Source organism: Otolemur garnettii, unplaced genomic scaffold (genome assembly GCF_000181295.1).
Source record: "Otolemur garnettii isolate 467f Iridium unplaced genomic scaffold, OtoGar3 scaffold00151, whole genome shotgun sequence".
Taxonomy (NCBI): domain Eukaryota; kingdom Metazoa; phylum Chordata; class Mammalia; order Primates; family Galagidae; genus Otolemur; species Otolemur garnettii.
Window position 1 is genome coordinate 693,515 of NW_003852546.1, and position 22,374 is coordinate 715,888.

Genomic DNA, 22,374 nt, shown 5'->3' on the forward strand with positions numbered 1-22,374 from the left:
GCCTCCACCTCCCAAGTAGCTGGGACCACAGGCGCCCGCCACAACGCCCGGCTATTTTTTGGTTGCAGCCATTATTGTTGTTTGGCGGGTCCGGGCTGGATTTGAACCTGCCACCTTAGGTGTATGTGACTGGCGCCTTAGCCACTTGAGCCACAGGTGCCGAGCCAGTTTTTCTGTTTTTAATAGAGATGGGGTCTTACTCTTGCTCAGGCTGGTCTTGAACTCCTGAGTTCAAGCAATCCATCTGCCTCAGCCTCCCAGAGTGTTAGGATTACAGGCATGAACCACTGCACCTAGCCTGGTGACTATGTTTTAAGTATTAACAAAAATAATTTCTTGGTGTCTGATAAAAGAGGAACAATTAGAACAATGTAATATCCTACTGGGGAGGAACCAGTGTTATGTTAAAAGGAGAGGGGAAAAGTACAAAAATATTTACAATATGACTGCAACTGTTATGACCAAAAAAGTTCTATGTTTAGGGGGGAAATGACAAAATATTCCTGTGTTAAGGGACTTGATTTATATGGTAAGAATACAATTGCTTTTTTCTTTTTAAAAAGTTCTATATTCTGCAGGGTGTGGTGGCTCACACCTGTAATCCCAGCACTGTGGGAGCCTGAGGAGAGAGAATTGCTTGAGCTCAGGAGTTCGAGACTTGCCTGAGTGAGAGTGAGACCTAAAAAAATGGAAAAACCCAAGTGGGCGCTGCAGTAAGCACCGGTAATCCCAGGTGCTTCCAGAGACTGAGGCAGTGGGATGCCCACAGCCCAAGTCTGAGGTTGAAGTGAGCTACGGTGCCTGCTCAGGGCATAAGATGGGACTCTGTCTCAACTACAACAACAAAAAAAGAAAGAAAAATAAAAAAATAAAAAGTTCTAGATTCTAGGCTCAGCACCCCTAGCACAGTGCTTATGACACCAACCACATACACCAAGGCTGGCAAGTTCAAACCCGGCCCAGAGCAGCTAAACAACGACAACTACAACAAAAAAAATAGCTAGGCATGGCTGGGCGCCTGTAGCTCTGCGGCTAGGGTGCCAGCCACATACACTGAACCTGGCCTGGGCCTGCCAAACAACAATGACAACTACAACCAAAAAATAGCTGGGTGTTGTAGCAGGTGTCTGTAGTCCCAGCTACTTGGGAGGCTGAGGCAAGAGAATCGCTTAAGCCCAAGAGTTTGAGGTTGCTGTGAGCTGTGATGCCACAGCACTCTACCAAGGGCAACATAGTAAAGACTCTTGTCTCAAGGGGAAAAAAAAGTTCTATATTCTAAATTTTCTTTATTGAGCAAGTATTTTATAATAAAGAACAAAAAAGCAACCTTTAAGAGAGGGAAGAGTATCTTGTGATAGTCTACAAAATCATACATACACTCCACAATTAAGAGTCCATCCTGGTATCTCATTCTAGGCTCTGATGAATATAGCAGCCTCAGTGAGGAGGAAAGAGGCAGCAACAGACGTCAGATGTGGAACAAATACCCTTTGGATGTACAGAAGGAGTTTGGCTATGACCCCCACGACCTGGATTCGGACTGATCATCTTTTCATATCTATGAGCTTGAACCATGGGCCCTTGAGGGTTCTGTGATTACATTGGTAACCACTCTGGTGACATCTTCTTAGTTGTCCTAGCCTAACATGTGAAAGAAAAAGTATATCCAATAGTAGTATCACCCCACAGTGGAAACATGCTAAGGGAGTAAGTCTTTTTCCACTAATACTAGGACCCTTTCTCTTCAATCAAAAGTGACCTACAATCTGGAAAAAAAAATACCATAAAAATGAAGGTTCCTTTAGTTTCCTGGCCTACACATTATTCCTGGCATTCCATTTCTCCTATACTGAAGCCACAAGGGAAGGAGAGGCTATTTCATCAGCTTTCCCACACCAGCAGGCTGCCTGCCTCCAATAAAAGTATTCCTTTTAATAGAGGGAATCTAGAAGCACTACAGTGGGTCCCTTGTAACAGCATAGACCAGATAGTGATGGCCAGGATGTAAAATCTGCCTGAGCTGTGGGAGATCTCAGTTAACCACTGTCTCTGCCTCCCTGCTTCTAGACTCTTGATAATGATCATAAAGAGTGCAGTCTTCTCAAGAATAGATATTAAAAGTAGGCAGACGGAGGGAGGAAAAAGTGCAGTCTTTTGGCAGTGGTGCCAAGGAACAGAATATGTATGAATATGATACACTGTATTTAGTAAAAGCCAATTTTGAACATGGAAATGACTGATTCTTTAAAAGCTTTTAAATTTGAATATTTTCGTTGTTTTCCCACTGTACTTACACAAAAAAGGGGTGGTGATAGAAGTTTTAGAATTGATTATAGACACTAAGGACTCAAAGCAAGTGAAGAAAAAGCACATTCTGAATTTGGCTTTCCACTGGGAAATGTCTTTTATTCATAGCACTCACCAAAAACGACTGTCAAGAGAACCAATTTTGTTACCAGAACTTGTATCTCCTATGAGCTAATTCTGTCCTAGTCCTCTCCAAACCATAGCTGCCTTAGCTCTGACTAGGTTGGCATGTATTCTAGCATAACATTGTCCAATAGAACCTCCTGTGGTGATAAATATATATATTCTGTGTCTGCACCATTTAGTAGTGCTACAAGCCACATGTGGCTATTGAGCACTTCAAATGTGATTTGAGGAACTGAGTCTTTAATTTGTTTTCATTTTAACTTAGTTACATGGGGCTAGCAGCTACTGTAGTAAATAGCACAGGTCTCGGGAGACAACACACCATTCGATTCAAGAGGTATCTTCTTGCCCTGTAAGAGTTTGTCTCTAACTCACTATCCTGTGGGAATGTGAATTACATAAGGCAATGCATTTTCCCACCTCTTTTAAGATTTCATAAGCCATTCCTCTGCATCCTACCTCTTCCCATTCTTTGACTTTGTGTCCATTTTGTAAGCCTTTACCTACAGTAGTTCCTATCCTACATGGAATTCTTAAACCAACAAAAGTGATTAAGTTATAAAAAATTAAATAAGTGATTAAGTTCTGTGTGCTCAGGCCCTACTATTAAAGCTGATTAAACTATCAAACAGACTGAGTTTTCCCATCCCAAGTATCTACAGATTCAGAGCTATAATGAACAAGCAGCAACTTACACATATAATACCAGTTATCCTATAGGCATAGAAATGATTAGAAACCACTCTGTCATTATCATGTGCTCACTACTCGTTACGTACTCATTAAAGTTTCACCAGCATTAGAAAGCCGACAGCTTCACACACTGTACCCATCAGAGGAGGGATTAGCACACCAGGAGAAGGATTTAAGGAGACAAACAACAAAGAACTGGCAGAAATTAATTCCACCATGAAACCTAAGTGCAGCAGGGAGTCTCTGGCTTCGCTCCACTGAAAGGTTCCTAGGAGAAGTCTAATCCAGCACAGAGGGGAAGAATGCTTTTACCCTCCAAAAATGAGAGAGAGATGACACGGCTCAGTAAGCAAGTACTAGGGTACCTGTAGAGTGAGGCCCTTTCGTCCCCTGGGAGCCACTGGGGGGCAGCAAATTCCTGGGATTTGCTGGTGATTAGGTAGAGAAAGCTAAAGCTATGGTCAGAGATCCTGAAGACAAGCAAGCACACTTTGCTTTAAAGGATTAGCTCCAGAGGAGCCCTGGGACAGATGCCACCTTGGCTTAGGCAGGAATCATGTTTTTATAGACTCCCTACTCCTAGGCAAGTCAATCTTGCCCAAGACTCCCTGTGGTCAGGCAGGAATTTTTGTACAAATCCCCAACCCATAACAGTGGGAATGCCCTCCCATGTTCTCACAGCACAGATGCATGACTGAATCTAAGGCAACAGTGATCATGCTCCCTTAAGTCTTCTTTATTGAGCAGGTATATGACCAAGGTTACTCCTTTGTCTGTGACTGGGGCAAGTTTGGTGGGAAGAATGGTCAGAAAGGAAGACCACCTTGTCTTTACCATTGACCAGTTCCAAAATGTAAGGGTTAAAAGCGCATGAGGTGTGCCAAGTCAGCAGGTTCTTCTGGGCTCAGGATGATACTGAGGACATCACAAAATGGTTGTACAATCCAGCAGCCATCCTGCCCACGCAGGAAGATCCATTAGACCAGATCTGCTCTGGCCTGACCTAGGGTGCTAGAGCCTAGCCTGAGCACCAGAAATGAAGTCTGCTGAGGAGCTCATTGAGGTTGCAGCAGCTTTTCTCCCAGTCTTCACTGATCTTCACAGGGAGAAAATAAAAGTCCCCACAAATATCAAGTTTTTCCTGAGACTGCAGCCCACCAGACTTCAGAAGCACGGGGAGACTGGCGGGAGAAGAGTACGTTATCCCGATGACCCACACCAAGGCAGCTCCAAATGTAAACAAAGCCTTGTGCCAGGGACAGAAGAGGAGGAGGCAGCCTGATGTGAGGTTTTAGGAAAAGAAAATGACCTCTTATAGCACCGGGGTAGGCTTGCTTGGGTCTGCACAGCAGTCCCTCACACTGGCCCTTACAGAGAGGAACAAATTATTTGATGATTTGGGCCCATGAAACGTTCTCCAAGCCATTGATGGCTCAAAGAATTCAGGCAATCCACCTGAATTCCAGAACAGTTTCGGACCTCTTAAAGTTCATACCAGAAACCCAGAGATTTGCTTTCTGTCAACTAAAACAAAAACCCAAGTTCTCAGAGGATTATCCTTTACAATGGCAGTTTCACCAGACTCGCCAAGGGCTTATAACATGTGATCTATCCATATACTAACATATAACAGGTACATGAGTAAAAGAAAAATCTTTACATTTCATCACTGTGGATAAGACTCAACACAAGATTGTGTTAAACTGACATAACTTCTATGATCAGAGTCTGACCCACCACCATGTAGGGTAGAGGGACTCAGTTTTGGGTACTTTGAATTTTTAAATGCAATCAGCCTATTGCATCCTGTAGATGAATGAACACTAACATTTTGTTAAAATTGGTGTTCTGGATTAATAACATCAATAAATAAGAGAATATAACTCTCTCCCCAAGGAAAAACTTTGAGCCAGAAGAAGAAATGGTAGCATTTCAGGCCTCTAAAGTCAGATGCTTAGACCTGGTCAGAGGAAAACTTTCCATATAGCAACACTGCTGTAGACTCTTGATTCGGAAGCCACCACCCATACTATCAACCTAGCACTCCTTCCCCCACTACAACTTACCAAGTAAGTATAAGAGCTACAACTACCCACCAGGAGTAAAACTAAATGACCATTCCCCTGCTCCCCAACCTTCCTCCCACCCTCTCAAGTCCCCACCTTGAGGCTGGCCCCAGACCCTGAATCTCCTCTTGTAGCTTACCAGTGAGAGTGAGCACTCCCCTGAGCCCCCTTATATGATGTGGGTCAACTGGCTCCTTTAATTTAGGAGAGTTGGGCCCACAGGGTCTTGTTAGCAGGACTTTGGTGGCCACAGCCACCTGTGGACAAACTTCTGGGCTTCAGGGGAAGTAACCTCTTGCCGCTAGTCAGTTTTCCTTTCAACCTTTCTCTCTTCAGCTACATCAAGCTCAGTCAGGACACAAAAGCAAACCTGCTGGGTGACTCTGGTGATAGCAGCTAAATAAAAATAGAGAAGCACAAAATTCAGTAAATACATCTACCTACAGCCCCAATGTGAACACCACAAGGTTGATTAAAGCATATCTGTGCCTCCCTCCCACAAGTCCCTTGGAGTATCCTGAGCCAGGGTTTGCCCTCCCAATAAGCCTCATTGTCCTTTGTCCCATGCCCAACCAGAGTCTGATACATGATTCTTCATCTTTCCAGGTAGACTGCACTGTCAGGAGGTAGTGCTGTAACCCCTGAGTGGGTCACTAAAATTAGAATCAAAGGGATAGCTCATCAAAAAAGGGAGTCTGGGCTCGGCGCCTATAGCTCAACCGGCTAAGGCACCAGCCACGTACACCTAAGGTGGCGGGTTCGAATCCCCAGCCCGGACCCGCCAAGCAACAATGACGGCTGCAACCAAGGAATAGCCGGGCGTTGTGGCGGGCGCCTTTGGTCCCAGCTACTTGGGAGGCGGAGGCAGGAGACTCGCTTGAGCCCTGGAATTGGAGGTTGCTGTGAGCGTAATGCCACGGCACTCTGCCCAGGGGGACAGCTTGAGGCTCTGTCTAAAAAAAAAAAAAAAGGGAGTCTGTAGCTTGGCGCCTGTAGCTCAGCGGTTAGGGCACCAGGCACATACACTGGGGCAGGCAGGTTCAAATCCAGCCCAGGCCTGCCAAACGCCAATGACAACTACAATACAAATAAATAGCCAGGCATTATGGTAGGTGCCTGTACTCCCAGCTACCTGGGAGGCTGAGGCAAGAGAATCACTTAAGCCCAAGAGTCGCTGTGAGCTGTGATGCCATAACACTCTACCACCATGGCACTCTACCGAGGGTGACATAGTAAGACTCTGTCTCAAATAAAAAAAAAAGGGAAGTGGGCGGTGCCTGTGGCTCAAAGGAGTAGGGCGCTGGCCCCATATGGCAGAGGTGGCAGGTTCAAAACCAGCCCGGGCCAAAAACTGCAAAAAAAAAAAGAGAAGTCATGAGCATCTAAGTCTATGGCCTCTAGCGCATCACAAGTATGGGAAAGAGGAGGTTGGTAGCTGTGGGTGCATGTGGGAGTACTTAAAGGAAGAGTCATATCTTGATGTGCTTGCATTGCTAGTAATGATTTAATAAGCTTAAAACCAATATTCAAGTATTAGTTATAAGTATAAATAGGCTAGGAATTGAATTAAGAAAATGATTGCAGGGTGGCACCTGTGGCTCAGTGAGTAGGGCACTGGGCCCATATACCAAGGATGGTGGGTTCAAACCCAGCCTATAGCACAGCTATTTGGGAGGCTTTGACAAGAGAATCTCTTGAGTCCAAGAGCTATGATGCCACAGCACTCTGCTGAGGGCAACAAAGTGAGACTCTGTCTCAAAAAAAAAAAAAAATTAAGAAGTAAATCCATCCAATTAACATAGTTAAAGAAATAATTTAGTTAGAAAAATGCAAGCAGGTAGTGCCTGTAGGTCAGGGGGTAAGGCACTGGCCACATACACGGAGGCTGGCAGATTTGAACCTGGCCTGAGTCAGCTAAAACAACAATGATAACTGCAACAACAACAAAAATAGCCAGGTATTGTGGCAGGCACCTGTAGTCCGAACTACTTGGGAAGCTGAGGCAAGAGAATCACCTAAGCCCAGGAGTTGGAGGTTGCTGTGAGCTGTGACGCCACAGCACTCTACTGAGGACTGAGGGGGACAGCTTGAGACTCTCTCTCAAAAAAAAAAAAAAATCCATTGAAATTGAGCATGGCGGCTCGGCACCTATAACTCAACCGGCTAAGGCGCCAGCCACATAAACCTAAGGTGGCAGGTTCGAATTCCCAGCCCAGACCCGCCAAAAACAACAATGACAGCTGCAACCAAAAAAAAAAAATAGCCCGGCGTTGTGACAGGCGCCTGTGGTCCCAGCTACTTGGGAGGTAGAGGCAGGAGACTCGCTTGAGCCCAGGAGTTGGAGGTTGCTGTGAGCTGTAATGCCACGGCACTCTACCCAGGGGGACAGCTTGAGGCTCTGTCTCAAAAAAAAAAAAAAGAAATTGAGCATGGCAATGAAAAAAAAAAAAAAACAAGCATAGCAAGAACCATATCAGAATTGTTTGCCTTTCCCTCATGAGATTTATGATTAGAACAATGGTATATAAACTAAAAACGGAGCTAACCTGAAATAGAATGTTGCATGTATACTGACTGAACCTCACAAAGAAAGGCATGAAGCCTCCTGACCCAGCTAAACTCTTAAACTTTCTCCTTGTCTCGAATTTTCATTTTCTTTGTCATCTCATGTCTTTCAGGCCACTGGAGGGAAGCCATAGCATTTTGGGGGCTGGTACCCAAGATGTAGCCACCCCTAACCTCTGCAGGTACACACCCATGCACACACACACAGAGCCACTGACTAATGGAGCAAAGAGAAGCTCACCCAAGACATTCCGAATAAAGAGTGGCCTCCGGGACTCTGGCAGGTAAACACCCACGAAGTAGACAGGAATCCCGGAGAGGACAATCCCAATACCAATGAGGGAATTAATGGTGTCACTGAAGAGGGGCACAATCACCAGAAACACGGAGCATATGCAGAACACGATGGGAAAAAACAGGCTCAACTGAAACGGAGTGATTGAGATATTAAGGTGGGATGAGGGAACAGAGCATGGGCAGATGGCATGCCCCTCCCAGTCTGCCCAGAGCTGCTGACCTTGAGAGGCCGGGGCCACTCGGGTTCCTTCCAGCGAAGGTAGAGCTGTCCAACAACAGACAAGCCCACAAAGAACCAGTAGCTGAAGCTGAAGTAGTTGATGAGCAGGAAAACATCTTCCACAATGAGGTAGATGAGTGTCATGGTGCACTGTGGGGTGGGGGGGAAGAGGAGTGAGCATCAAAACCCCAGTCCACCCCAGGAGACTCCACTATCCAGCAGTCAATGCTAGGCCGTGGCTTTACTAGAGTACCTCCGCTTCTTTTTAATGACCCCTTGGTATCAGATAGGTTCGTTTTCTATATTAAGCTTCAAGGCAGCATCTCTCACTCTTGTTAGAGCCCTTCCTCCATTCAATGCCTCCCTTCTTGTTACAGCACTTCACTAACAAGCCAGACTGCTTTCCCCCTTTTTTTTTTTTTTTTTTTTTTGAGACAGAGCCTCAAGCTATCCCCCTGGGTAGAGTGCCATGGCATCACAGCTCACAGCAACCTCCAACTCCTGGGCTCAAGTGAGTCTCCTGCCTCAGCCTCCCAAGTAGCTGGGACTACAGGCGCCCACCACAACGCCCGGCCATTTTTTTGGTTGCACCCATCGTTGTTTGGCGGGCCCAGGCTGGGGATTCAAACCCGCCACCTTAGGTGTATGTGGCTGGCGCCTTAGCCACTTGAGCCAGAGGCGCCAAGCCTGCTTTCCCCTTCTGATGGCAGACAGGCCCTCCACACCAACCTCAACATGGAACACCTGGGTCCCAATTACCTGGCATATAAAAGGAGTAATGCCTCCAGAACCATCTCACTGTCCTGGGGTCTTAGAAATCCAAATTATCAAAATGGATCCATACACCTTCAAGAAAGAGGCATGACAGAATTTGCCCTCTGGAACAGAGGAATCCTAGAGGACAGGGGTCAGGGACTACAGGCCTGGGACAGGTCAGATTTGCTTAAACTTTAAGAATGTAGAACTCCCTCTACCTATCTTTTTACCCCAAATTTTCAACAAAGAATTTAAAACAGCCCCTTCTGTGGAGACAAGGGTGGACTACACCCTGTATTAGAAGGAGAGATGTGAGGTAGAAGGTAGCTAACTTATAAGATGAGATGTTAGATTACCCTCCTAAAGTCCCAATTGAAATAATGAAAGGACTTTTCTACCATTTTGACAAAATGATACCAAAGTTCATTGAGAATAGGGAAAGAGAACTAAAGAAGAAGGACCCTAAGTCTCTCTTTTCAGTTTTCAGATATTCAGAATAAAGCTTAACTCATGAGGCTTGGTGCTGACGAGGAGTATCTGAGATGATAATACATTGAAAGGACATACAATTGTACTTGGTACATATTAAATACCCTAAAAAAATTAGCTATTATTACTTTTATATGAAAAAAATTTGAAAACTGGAAAAATAGATTGTTCATAGCCACTTGAGAAAAAATTAAGTGAATCCCCACCCTACTCAATACACCAAAATATAAAAATCATGAATCCAAAATTTAAACTTAAATGATAAAATCATTTAAAAAAGTGGTAACAAAAAATGAACTGATTTTTGAAGTAAGGCCTTTCTCAGACTCCCTATGACATGTATATAACAACTTAGAACAAATTAGGAACACTGCACAGACCTACCCACCCCACACACTCCCCCAGCAGAACTTACATTAAACAGTAAAGCAGGGATGGGTGTAAAACGCTCTATATGGATCATGGATAGAAGGTCAGGGAGGTGGCCCTCACGAGAACCTACAAAGAATAACCTAGAAGGACAAGAAAAGATCAGTAGGATCTTGTTGCTCAGTCACACAGCCACACTCCTCATTCAAACTAGGCTCAGAGCCCCAGAAAAAAGCAAGGGACAGTCTCCAGGGAGCATCCCATGTACTCTATGACCAGTCTACCCTACCCCTTCTTTACCCACAGATGTCTCCACCTTCCTCACTATTCCCAGGAATGTCCCTCACCCCACCCTACAGTTACCCATTGACAATCCCAGGCCCTCAGCCATGGAAACCACTATCACCCACAGATGCCTCACCCTGCTGGCATCTACTGACACCCTAATCCACTTCACCAGGGGTACCTGTACTGTGCCATTTCACAAATCATAGTTAACACAATGGCTTTTTTTTTTTTTTTTTGAGACAAAGCCTCAAGCTGTCGCCCCGGGTAGAGTAATGGGGCATCACAGCTCATAGCAACCTCCAACTCCTGGACTAAAGTGATTCTCCTGCCTCTATCTTCCAAGTAGCTGGGACGACAGGCACCTGCCACAACGCCCAGCTATTTTTTGGTTGCAGCCGTTGTTGCTGTTTGGCAGGCCCGGGCTGGATTTGAACCTGCCAGCTCAGGTGTATATGGTTGGCACCTTAGCCGCTTGAGCCACAGGCACCAAGCCTTTTTTTTTTTGAGACAGAGTCTAACTTGGTCACCTTTGGTAGAGTGCCACAGCATGAGCATGTTGTGATGTCATAGCTTATAGCACTCTCAAACCTCAAACTCTTAGGGTTAAGAGATCCTGTTCCCTCAGCCTCCCAAGTAGCTGGAACTACAGGCACTTCAATGCCTGGCTATTTTCTCTTCCTATTTTTAGTAGATAAGGGGTCTTGCTTTTGCTCGGGCTGGCTTCAAACTCTTGAGCTCAAACAATCTACCCACCTCAGCCTCCCAGTGTACTAAGATTACAGGCATGAGCCACTCTGCTCAGCCCACAATGGCTTTTTTTTTTTTTTTTTTTTTGAGACAAGAGTCTAACTTGGTCACCTTTGGTAGAGTGCCACGGCATCTTAGTTCACAGCAACCTCAAACTCTTCTGTTCAAGCGATTCTCTTGCCTTAGCCTCCCAGACACCTGGGATTCAGGCATGAGCCACTGCACCTGGCCCCACAATGGCTTTTTTTTTTTGAGACAGAGCCTCAAGCTGTCCCCCTGGGTAGAGTGCCGTGGCATTACAGCTCACAGCAACCTCCAACTCCTGGGCTCAAGCGAGTCTCCTGCCTCCGCCTCCCAAGTAGCTGGGACCACAGGCGCCCGCCACAACGCCCGGCTATTTTTTGGTTGCAGCCGTCATTGTTGTTTGGCGGGTCCGGGCTGGGGATTCGAACCCGCCACCTTAGGTGTACGTGGCTGGCGCCTTAGCCGGTTGAGCTATAGGCGCCGAGCCCCCACAATGGCTTTTTAAAGAAAAGCAACCAGTTGGCCAGGCATAGTGGCTTTACTTCATGCCTATAATCCTAGCACTCTAAGAGGCCAAGGCAGGTGGATCACTTGAGCTCAGGAGTTTGAGACCAGCCTAAGCAAAGCAAGACCCCCTTCTCTACAAAAAGTAGAAAAACTCGCTGGGCATTGTGGTGGATGCCTATAGTCCCAGCTACTTGGGAGGCTGAGACAAGAGGATCTCTTGAGCACAAGAGTTTTGTTTATTTTTGTTTTATTTTTTTGAGACAAAGTCTCATTTTGTCACCTTCAGTAGAGTGCTATAGCATCATAGCTCGCAGCAACCTCAAACTCCTGGGGCTCAAAAATCTTCTTGCCTTACCTCCTAAGTAGCTAGAACTACAGGCACCCGCCACAATGCCTGGCTATTTTTAGAGACAGGGTCTCGCTCTCAATCAGGCTGGTCTAAAATTCCTCAGCTCTAGCAACCCATCTACCTTAGCCTCCCAGAGTGCTAGAATTACAGGCATGTGGTGGTGCCCATAGCTCCACCATAGTGGGGCACCAGCCACATACACCAAGGCTGACGGGTTTGAGCCTGGGCCTGCTAAGCAACAATGACAACTGCAACCAAAAAAATAGCTGGGCTGGGCGGTGCCTGTGGCTCAATGGGTAGGACACTGGCCCCATATACTGAGGGTGGTGGGTTCGAACCCAGCCCCAGCCAAACTGCAACAAAAAATAGCCAGGCGTTGGTGGCAGGTGCCTGTAGTCCAGCTACTTAGGAGGCTAAGGCAAGAGAATCACCTAAGCCCACAAGTTGGAGGTTGCTGTGAGCTGTGACGACACAGCACTCTACTGAGGGCAATAAAGTGAAACTCTGTCTCTTAAAAAAAAAAAAATAGGGCAGTGCCTGTGGTTCAAAGGAGTAGGGCACCAGTCCCATATTTCAGAGGTGGTGGGTTCAAACCCAGCCCTGGCCAAAAACAAACAAACAAAAAAAATCCAGGCGTTGTGGCAGGCATCTATAGTCTCAGCTACAAGAGAATCGCTTAAACCCAAGAGTTTGAGGTTGCTGTGAGCTGTGATGCCATAGCACTCTACCAAGGGCAACATAGTGAAACTCTGTCTCAAAAAAAAAATAATAGTAATTACAGGCATGAGCCCCGACGCATTGCCCTTAGCCCAAGAGTTTGAGTTCACCATGAGCTAGGACACCATGGTACTCTACCCAAGATGACAAAGTTAGACTCTATCTCAAAAAAAATAATAACAACAGGGCAGCACCTGTGGCTCAAAGGAGAAGGGCACTGGCCCCACATGCCAGAGTTGGCGGGTTCAAACCCAGTCCCGGCCAAAAAAAAAAAAAAAAAAGTAATAATAAAGAAGAGTTTAGCTGGGTGTTATAGCAGGTGCCTACAGTCCTAGCTACTTGGAAGGCTGAGGCAAGAGATTCTCTTAAGCCCAAGAGTTTGAGGTTGCTGTGAGCTGTGACACCACAGCACTCTACTGAGGGCAACATAATGAGACTCTATCTCAAAAAATAAAATAAAATAAAAATAAATAAATAAAATAAAGAAGAGCAGCCAAACTTCTATTTGCACCCTCCATATGTCTTCCCTGAGCTGAGGGTCCAGCATAACCCACAAGTAGCCTGGAATCTGGTACCTGCCAGGTTAACTACTCTAAGCTATTATCTTCCTCCCCTATCAATCTGTCCTCTCTTCAAAAAGACATATGAGCTTCCAACACACAAATGTTTGCACAAAGGCGAGCACATACACATATACATATATGTGTACACACACACATACAAACACACACGCCCTGTCTGCCCATGAGCGGAAGAAGGGGGAAAGGAGCTCTTATACCTACAGCCCCATCACAGTCCATTATCAGTGATGTAGAGGTACAATACCTTGATGAAGCAAAGATAGATGCATTGAGGCCCCCAAAACAGGACAGGGCAACGGCAATGGGAATGGTCCAGCTGAACATACCAAATGTCTGGTCAGCAAATGTCTAGGGATATAGCACAGAAGGGAAACTCAACACAGGACAGGGTTTCCTCCTGCATCTATAATCTCAGAAAAAATACAGTTACTGCTAAGAGGCCCACCCTCTGGTCTGGACATATGACCTCATACTGCAGAGCTGCAGAGGCTACAGAAAGACTGGGCCCTTCATGGGGGCTGACTATCATGAGACGACAACCAAATAGGAATCCCAAGAGACTCACCACAGCCACAGCATCACTGTTAAGGACATCTGAAATGCTCAGCACTGTGTAATAGGCCACGTTGGTCAGGATGTAGATGAGTGTCACAACTGGCATAGAAATCCCAATGGCCAAGGGCAAATTTCTGTCAGGACAAGTGATATAGGACAACCTAGAACCGACCTCTCCTTAGGATAAAAGTTCATCAAGTCTCATGGGAAATTTCCTAACATTTAACATTTCATTGGCCTCTAGATCTTTGAGGCAGCCTCATCTTCCCCTGTGGCTTAGGGTAGGCATGTATCCAATGCCCTGGGCTATTGAGAGAGAGAGGGAGAAAGAAACACCTTTCTCTGTGAAGATAGGTCATGATCAGTATTTCATCTTCTCACAGTAGGGTCAATGGGCCCCACAGGGTTTCATAATCCTCCTCTACCTATGACCTATGACCTTAGGACAAATGCAAGGAATAGTGTCCTCTGGGGGACTAGAGGCCAGGCTAGGGATCCAGCTGGCCAGAATAAATTCTGACTCTGCAAGCTGCAGCCTCGGCACCAGGGTGCAAGGTCCTAACACGTTAGCCCCAGCTGGGTTTGCTATTCCCCACCTCTCCTCTAGGAAGAATCCTAAGGACCCTACCTTCACTCACTCCATCCTGCCCTTCAGCCTCTCCTAGCTGGGGAAGGGGGACTTGGGAGAAGAAAGTATGAGAGACAGATGGAGAAGGAAGAGGGTGAGCATGCCCACTATCAGCAGGAGTTCCAGCCAGGCTGGGGAGAGTGTGATCCCACCCTTACCTTTCTGGGTTTTCGATTTCTTCTGTTACAAAATTAAGGGTGTCCCAACCTGAGTAAGAGAAGAGGGCGGAGTAGAGGGAAAGAGAGAGGTTTCCCACATGCCAGGAGGAACCCTCAAAGGCGTTCTGAAAGTGCTCAGAGTGTCCTGTGGAGGCAAAGGCAAGTGGGGGGTTCAGGGAGAAGTAACAGGTCAAAGGAGAAGTGGGGAAGAAGGAAGAAAGGTATAAGGAGAAGAGGAAGGATGGGGAGGAAGAGTAAGAAAGAGGAAGGGAAGATGAAAAAAGGAGAAACAGGGAGGAAGACAGGGAAGGACAAGAAAAGAAAGAAAAAACAAGAGGGCAGGGGGAAGAAAAAAAAAACATAATTTAATACCGAAAGATCAACAACTATCAGCTCCTTATACTTTACCACCCCACCTACTTCTTCTAGAAAGTTCCTATTCCTTTAGTAAAACTGGACAATCTCAGAAAAACAAAGGCATTCCTGGTTGTCCTCTGATGTGATAATACTTTTTCCAAACCCTTAAGGAATTTCCATTTCCTGTAAGTGACCTCACAGCAGGCCATAGCTCTTCTTCCTATTTTAAAAGAACCCCATTTCACATAAAGCAGTCCTTTTTCATTGATAATTAGAACTTTCTGTGGAACCACGTCTCTTTCATTGATAATTAGAACTTTCTGTGCCCAGACCACTGCACACAATGTGGTCAAATGGATGTATCAGTCTCATGGAGAGTACGTTTGTGTTCTAGCTGCAGTGACCAGGGTTTCATAGGCAGGAAATCTCTATAGGAGATCTGGGGTTTTCTTAGCTTTCTCTGCGCTTGGGCTAGGTCTGGGCCATCTCTACCCTTCAGGGAGCCAGCCCAGGTGCAGGCACCTGTTGTACTCCTTCCACCTCTCTGGGGACTACAGATCTGAAAGCCCAGGGGTAGCACTCAGCTATCCAGAACAGAGCTCTTCTGGACACATAGGGGTTTTTAATAAGACCCAGACTCCTAAGGAAGCCTGTTAACATACCCTACAGTAGCAGTTCTCAACCTGTGGGTTGCGACCCCTTTTTTTTCCATTTGTAATAACGTGGCAATTGGGAAGGTTGAGAACCATTGCCCTAAAGAAAGCCTAGATGCAGCTCTCATTGTGGCAAAAGGACTGGGTGTACAGCAAGAGAAGGGAAAATAAGAGACCCCATCCTCCAGGGGTGTCTGTCATCACATGCATCCCTAAGGCACAGATCTTGTGGGGAGGATGCCCAATTTGATCCCAATATGCTTCTAAGCCTCCAGAAACATCCAGGTGGCTAGCTGTACTGACTCAGTATCAGTATAAGTGCACAAAGGTGCTGGATCAGCTGTCTAAGAATGATTGAGGGCATTTTTTAAAAGCACAAGTTTTACAGGCACCAAACCAACCAGAATGTGATCCAATAGGTCTGAAATGAGGACCTCAGCTCTCCTGGTGACTATAAACACAGGCATGTTTGGGGATTGATGGCCTAGAGAACTGGGTTGTGAAATGATTGATATGTCCTTGGTTGAAGATACCTCAGGGCCAGGCATGGTGGCTCATGCTTTTAATCCTAGCACTTGGGAGGCCGAGGCGAGTGGATTGCCTGAGCACATGAGTTCAAAACCAACCTGATCCAGAGTGAGACCTCGTCTCTAAAAAATAGGCAGGAGTTGTGGCAAGTGCCTGTAGTCCAGCTACTCGGGAGGCTGAGGTAAGAGAATCACTTGAGCCCAAGAGTTTGAGGTTGCTGTGGGCTGTGATGCCACGGCACTCTACCAAGGGTGACACAGTAAGACTCTGTCTCAAAAAAAACAAAAAAACAAAACTAGCCCAGTGTTGTGGTAGGTGCCTGTAGTCCCAGCTACTCAGGAGGCTGAGACAAGAGGATCACTTAAACCCATGAGTTTGAGGTTGCTATGAGCTATGGTCACACCACTGCCTCCTGAGTAACAGAGTAAAACTCTGAAAAAAAGACACCTCAGGACTTTTGTAAGGGTTCAGGAGATCTTGGTAGCCCTGTTACCCTCACTGCTAGTTGGCTCTGATCCAGGAATGAAAAGCTTTCTAAAGCCAACATGCAGGAAAAACAGCATTAATTTCACAGTATTTTAATATTTGCTAAGAGCTGACTTTGGGGCCTGGCGCCTGTGGCTCAAGTGGCTAAGGTGCCAGCCACATACACCTAAGGTGGCGGGTTCGAATCCAGCCCAGGCCCCGCCAAAACAACGACAGCTGCAACAACAACAACAAAAAATAGCCAGGCATTGTGGCGGGTGCCTGTGGTCCCAGCTACTTGGGAGGCTGAGGCAGGAGACTCACTTGAGCCCAGGAGTTGGAGGTTGCTGTGAGCTGTGATGCCATGGCACTCTACCCAGGAGGACAGCTTGAGGCTCTGTCTCCAAAAAAAAAAAAAAAACAGCTGACTTTGGGAGGGAATACTGAACACAAATCCAGATGAAAAGTAAAGGCTGCAAAATCTTGATTTTCATTCCCACTCAAGGAGAACCCAATCTTCCTACTGGCTGCCTGGTAGTCACAGACCACAAACAGGAACCACTCTATCCCCACAGATTATTGTTGTGACCTAATTATGACCCAAGCTTTAAGAGCTCCTAGGCTTTTGGCTGGCTTCCTGCAATGCTCCCAGACTCCAGGAAAGCAGCCCTGAGGGAAAAGGTGACTAATGTCCACCTGGCCAAGCCAGCCTGGCCCAAGAAGCCCAGAAAGAACTTTATTCTCATCTCTTGCACTCACTGACACATGCTAGTATATATACAGAAAGAGCTGATAAGTAAAGCTAACAGAGTCCCTGTGTCCTCCTCAAGGAAGCCATAGGAACTTCTGGAGACATCCACCCTCCTTCCCACCTTGGGCCCCTCTTACCCTGGCACAGTTTAACAAGGCCCATGACAATGATGGCAATGAGCGCCAGAACCTTGGCGTAAGTGAACGTGTCCTGCACACGTGTGCCCCACTTGACATAGGCACAGTTCACAAATGTCAGCAGACCTAGGAGAAAAACCATAAAGTCACTGGCAAGCTTGAACTGAGAGAGCACAGAGGACCAAGCCCTAGACAATGTCACTTCTGCCCTTCTTGCCTAAGGCAAAGGAGCCAATGGAGCTATAAGAACCACAAGAAAAAGCACATGGGGGGACACCCTGTACCTGCTCCAGCTGAGAGCACACATGAATATCCCATCACTGTTGACATTCAAAGATACAAAGGCTGCAAAATAACCACCCATTTCTGTTCCCACTCAAAGAGAGCACAGTCTTCCTACTCACTGCCCAGCAGTCACAGACCACAAACAGGAGCCACTCTACCCCACAGATTGCTTTTCTGACCCAGTTATGACCCAAGCTTCAGTGAACACATATCCATACATTCTAAAAGTGTTGCTGTAAATTGTTCCGGCAGTCCTCAGGCTATAGAAAGCCCCCCAGACCCAGAAATGGTTGACTTTCCTCATTCTTCCCCACTCAGACTCCCAAGGTTCCAAACCACAAGAAGCATAAAACCTGTCCACAGCCACATTACAGTGGGAACAAAAGAGACCCATCAATAAATAAGGTAAATTTGGGGTGGCACCAGTGGCTCAGTGAGTAGGGCGCTGGTCTCATATACCAAGGGTGGCAAGTTCAAACCTGGCCCCAGCTAAAATGCAACAAAAAAATAGCTGGGCATTGTGGCAGGAGCCTATAGTCCCAGCTACTCAGGAGGCTGAAGCAAGAAGGAACTGGAGGTTGCTGTGAGCTGTGATGCCACAGCACTCTACCAAGGGCGATAAAGTGAGACTCTGTCTCTACAAAAATATATATATAATAAAGTAAATTTGAATGCAGATGAGAGGTAATTTAAAAAATTGGATAGGCTCGGTGCCTGTGGCTCAAACGGCTAAGGCACCAGCCACATATACCTGAGCTGGTGGGTTCGAACCTAGCCTGGGCCTGCCAAACAACCATGACAGCTGCAACCAAAAAATAGCCGGGCATTGTGGTGGGTGACCGTAGCCCTAGCTACTTGAGAGGTGGAGGCAGGAGACTCGCTTGAGCCCAGGAGTTGGAGGTTGCTGTGAGCTGTGACGCAACAGCACTCTACCCAGGGTGACAGCTTAAGGCTCTGTCTCAAAAAAAATTAAAAAATTGGACAATGTTTTCCATGTAAGTATAAAATTAAAAACTTGTTATGTGGCTGACAATTTAACACACATCCTCTCAACCAATTCTCACAAGCTCAAAATACGGCAGAACCTCCAATGCTGACCACCTCCCTACATTGATCATTTCCTTAAACCAGGCGTCCTCAAACTACAGCCCGCGGGCCACATGGGGCCCACTGTGGACATTTATCCAGCCCATCCGCTGTTTTTGCCACCGCTGCCTGGCCTGCTTAGCAGCCAACTCATCCCAGGGCCTGCAGTCCAGCCCTCCAACAACCTGAGGGACAGTGAACTGGCCCCCTGTTTAAAAAGTTTGAGGACCCCTGCTAAACCGACCTAATCTTCATAGACCGAACATACACCACATGTACGTATCAGTACAGTAGGACCAGTTCCTTATGTTGACCATCTCTGTATGTTGATTAGCTTACAACAGTCCCTTGGATAGTCAATTTACTATATAGACATTCCTATTCCCATTTCTTCTCAGATGAGGAAACTGAGGCTGAAAGAGGGTAACTACCCATCATTCCCAAGCCCACTTATCACTCCTACCCTCATTCCTTTTCAAACCTTCTAATTCTCAGTGTGGTCCATGGAGAACTGAGCCCATTTCAGTGTTTTCCAGCTCTTCACACACCTTAGTGATATTTGGGCCATGTATTAAGTAAGGGTCCTGCTAAACAAGGATAGCTCTAATCCATAGGGAGGACACAAGAGTAATATCTTATAGCAAAAAGGAACACAGTGACACCTCTAAGTACTGCCTCTACCCTCCAAAAATAGAACTTTTATATGCATCTCAAGGTGACACCACTGTACTCTAGCTGGAGCAACAGAAAGAGACTCTGTCTCAAAAAACAAAAGTCCTCCCCGCCTCTTCCTGCCATAATCAACAGCGTCTCCCACTTTCAAGATCTAGCTGAGCCCCAACTTCCTCTGAAAAATCTTCCCCAAATATACCATCCAGCCCCTCTTTGAGGTCTCTTCCCTGAAGCCTAGAGCATTTGCACTCTACAGCACAGCTTAGTGTCTAATGCTACAGTTGTGTGGACATCTGTCTCAAGTAGCTCTCCCCTTTTTGCTTAGCAAAGAGGGGAAATATTTGGAGTCAGTTAAAAAAAAAAAAAAAAAGAAAAGAAAAGAGGGGAAATGATGAACCTGGGTGGAATCAAGGTTGTGATGACTTTCACTTAGCTGCCAATTTCCTGAGGCAAAGCAAATTGTCAGAACGTTGGATGTTAATGGGAAAGAAGTGCCTAGGTCCAGTGTGTGGAAATAAACAGGCAACATAGCCTTGATGGCACTGAAGAGTTTTCACTCAGTATGCTGGCAAATTACATAGTCAATCATGAGGCTGGTGGGAATCCAGAGAAGAGTGGTTAAAATACTATGTAGGGCTAAGCCCAGATCAGCTAACATAAGGATTACCTAATCCACAGACTCTGGGGCAATACATTAACCATATTTTGAGGTACCTGCCCAGTGCCTTCTTGGGAATTGCTTCCCATCCCCTATTATAGCTGATTGAGCCACAGTGAACCTAAGCTGAGCCTGTCAGATCACATCTCCCAGGAACAAAGAATGGGAGACCAAGAAACTGAATCTAACATTAGCAGGCAAAAGTCAGAAGCTGGCTCGGCGCCTGTAGCTCAAGCAGCTAAGGCACTAGCCATATACATCAAAGCCAGCAGGTTCGAATTCCACCCAGGCCTGCCAAACAACAATGACAACTACAGCCAAAAAATAGCCACCAGGAGGCTGAGGCAAAAGAATCGCTTAAGCCCAGGAGTTGAAGGTTGCTGTGAGCTGTGATGCCAGAGCACTCTACCCAGGGCTACAGCTTGAGGCTCTGTCTCAAAAAAAAAAAAAAAAAAAAAGAGTTAGAAGCTACAGCAAGTTAAAGTCTCATACAGGACCTTAGAGGAACAGAAACCACAAATAAGCAAGCGGAAGTGAGAAGACAAGCAGCTCTGAGAGACTCACAGAAGCTGGTGCTATGGGTGGGGTCACGCACTCCCGGCAGGGGTGCAGACCTATAGTCCCAGCTACTTGAGGCTGAGGCAGGAGGATGGCTTAAGCCCAGGAAAAAGAGACTTTCTGGTAAAATGCTGGCTGTGTTCACTATGTTTATTTTGTAGCCCCAGTAAGGGGAAGAGAAGCTGATAGACTACTCCTCAGACCCCCAACAGACAGTCCTCACTGCCCCTTCTTCTCCTTCCCCACATTCTGCTACAAAGTTCTTTCTTGCAAGCTTGGTCCTCTCTACACACAAATAAATATTACACACAGTGGAAATTCAATGACTACTTGCTAAACTAACAAATGAAGGCAGCTCTCCTACAAGTCCCTACAGAGCCAATTTCAAAGACCAGCAGGAAGGGTACAAAACCACCTGGTCAGAGTAGTTGCTTCTAGGAAGACTAAAGACCTAGAGAAGGAGAGAGACTTTTCCCATTGTGCACCCTTACATACTTGGACTGAACCATGCTTCTTTCTAGATAAAAATAAAAATATAGTAGAACCTCCATAAGTTGACCACCTGAGGGACTGTGACAACCTGATCAACATACAGAGGCAGCCAACATAAGGCACTAGGTCTTAGTACATGTGGTGCATGTCCAGTCTATGAAAATTAGGTCAAGTGAAGAAGGTGGTCAGTGTAGAAAGGTGATCAACTATGGAGGTTCTGCTATAATTCAGAAAGCAAAAACAGGGTCAGGGTGAAACTAATATGTGCCTAGTGTACAAATTTTAAGAAGGCACTCGCTCTCAGGGGACCATGTGCAGAACCTGAGAGTCCTTAAATGCTGGCCCCAGGCGTCTCTCTTGCCTCACTCTACTCTCAGCCTTGCCAGAGAACAGAGAGCTCCCAAAACAGTCTTCCAAGCAGAAGCCAAGTCCCGTGATTGTATTCCTGATTCTAATTAAGAAAACAGGGCCAGGTGCAGTGGCTCATACCTATCATCCCAGCCCTTCAGGAAGCAAAGGCAGATGAATCGACTGAGCTCAGGAGTTCAAGACCAGACTGAGCAAGAGTAAGATACCATCTCTGCTAAAAACAAAAAAACTAGGCAGGCATTGTGACAAGTGCCTGTAGTCCCAACTACTTAGGAGGCTGAGGCAAGAGGATCACTTAGGCCCAAGAGTTTGAGGTTACTATGAGCTATGATGCCATGGCACTCTACCCAGAGTGACCCAGTGAGACTCTGCCTCAAAAAAAAAAGTTTCAGGCGGCACCTGTGACTCAGTCAGTAGGGCGCCGGCCCCATATACCGAGGGTAGCAGGTTCAAACCCGGCCCCAGCCAAATTGCAACAATGGAAGTAGCTGGGCATTGTGGCAGCTGCCTGTAGTCCCAGCTACTCTGGAGGCTGAGGCAAGAGAATCTCCTAAGCCCAAGAGCTGGAGGGTGCTATGAGCTGTTATGCCACGGCACTCTACCAAGAGCAACAAAGTGAGACTCCGTCTCTAAAAAAGAAATAAAAGTTTCATATAAGACATCAGGAAGTATCTTTAAAAGGTGGGGTGTGCCTTTCTTTGTCCTTCCTGTTAGCTGCAATCCAGACCCCACAGTGGAGCTTGAATCGTCATACTGGACCATGGGCTAGAAGTCACATGCTGAGGATGGCAGAGCAGTAAAACAGAAGGAATGAACCTGGCTCCCTGAAAAATTGAAGCTGTGGACGGCACCTGTGGCTCAAAAGGGTAAGTTGCCAGTCCCATATACTGGAGGTGGTGGGTTCAAACACAGCCCTGGCCA

At 46.4% G+C, this 22,374-nt stretch overlaps 2 protein-coding genes across 2 annotated transcripts in view; one reads left to right on the forward strand and one right to left on the reverse strand.

The window, feature by feature from the left end:
• The window catches only part of SLC7A6OS (solute carrier family 7 member 6 opposite strand), a 12,850-nt gene extending 10,617 nt beyond the window's left edge, over positions 1–2,233 (forward strand). Inside the window, exon 5 of the mRNA XM_012811106.2 lies at positions 1,417–2,233. Within this exon, the coding sequence (XP_012666560.1) occupies positions 1,417–1,544 (128 nt within the window). The 3' untranslated portion in view covers positions 1,545–2,233. The remainder of the gene's footprint in view (positions 1–1,416) is intronic.
• A 3,061-nt stretch (positions 2,234–5,294) lies between these two features.
• Positions 5,295–22,374, reverse strand: part of SLC7A6 (solute carrier family 7 member 6) — a 39,633-nt gene continuing 22,553 nt past the window's right edge. The window contains exons 3-10 of the mRNA XM_012811107.2: positions 17,334–17,459; positions 14,443–14,587; positions 13,667–13,790; positions 13,346–13,449; positions 9,935–10,031; positions 8,275–8,424; positions 7,999–8,182; positions 5,295–5,588 (exon numbers count right to left, since the gene is read on the reverse strand). Coding sequence (XP_012666561.2) covers positions 5,494–5,588; positions 7,999–8,182; positions 8,275–8,424; positions 9,935–10,031; positions 13,346–13,449; positions 13,667–13,790; positions 14,443–14,587; positions 17,334–17,459 — 1,025 coding nt within the window. The 3' untranslated portion in view covers positions 5,295–5,493. The remainder of the gene's footprint in view (positions 5,589–7,998; positions 8,183–8,274; positions 8,425–9,934; positions 10,032–13,345; positions 13,450–13,666; positions 13,791–14,442; positions 14,588–17,333; positions 17,460–22,374) is intronic.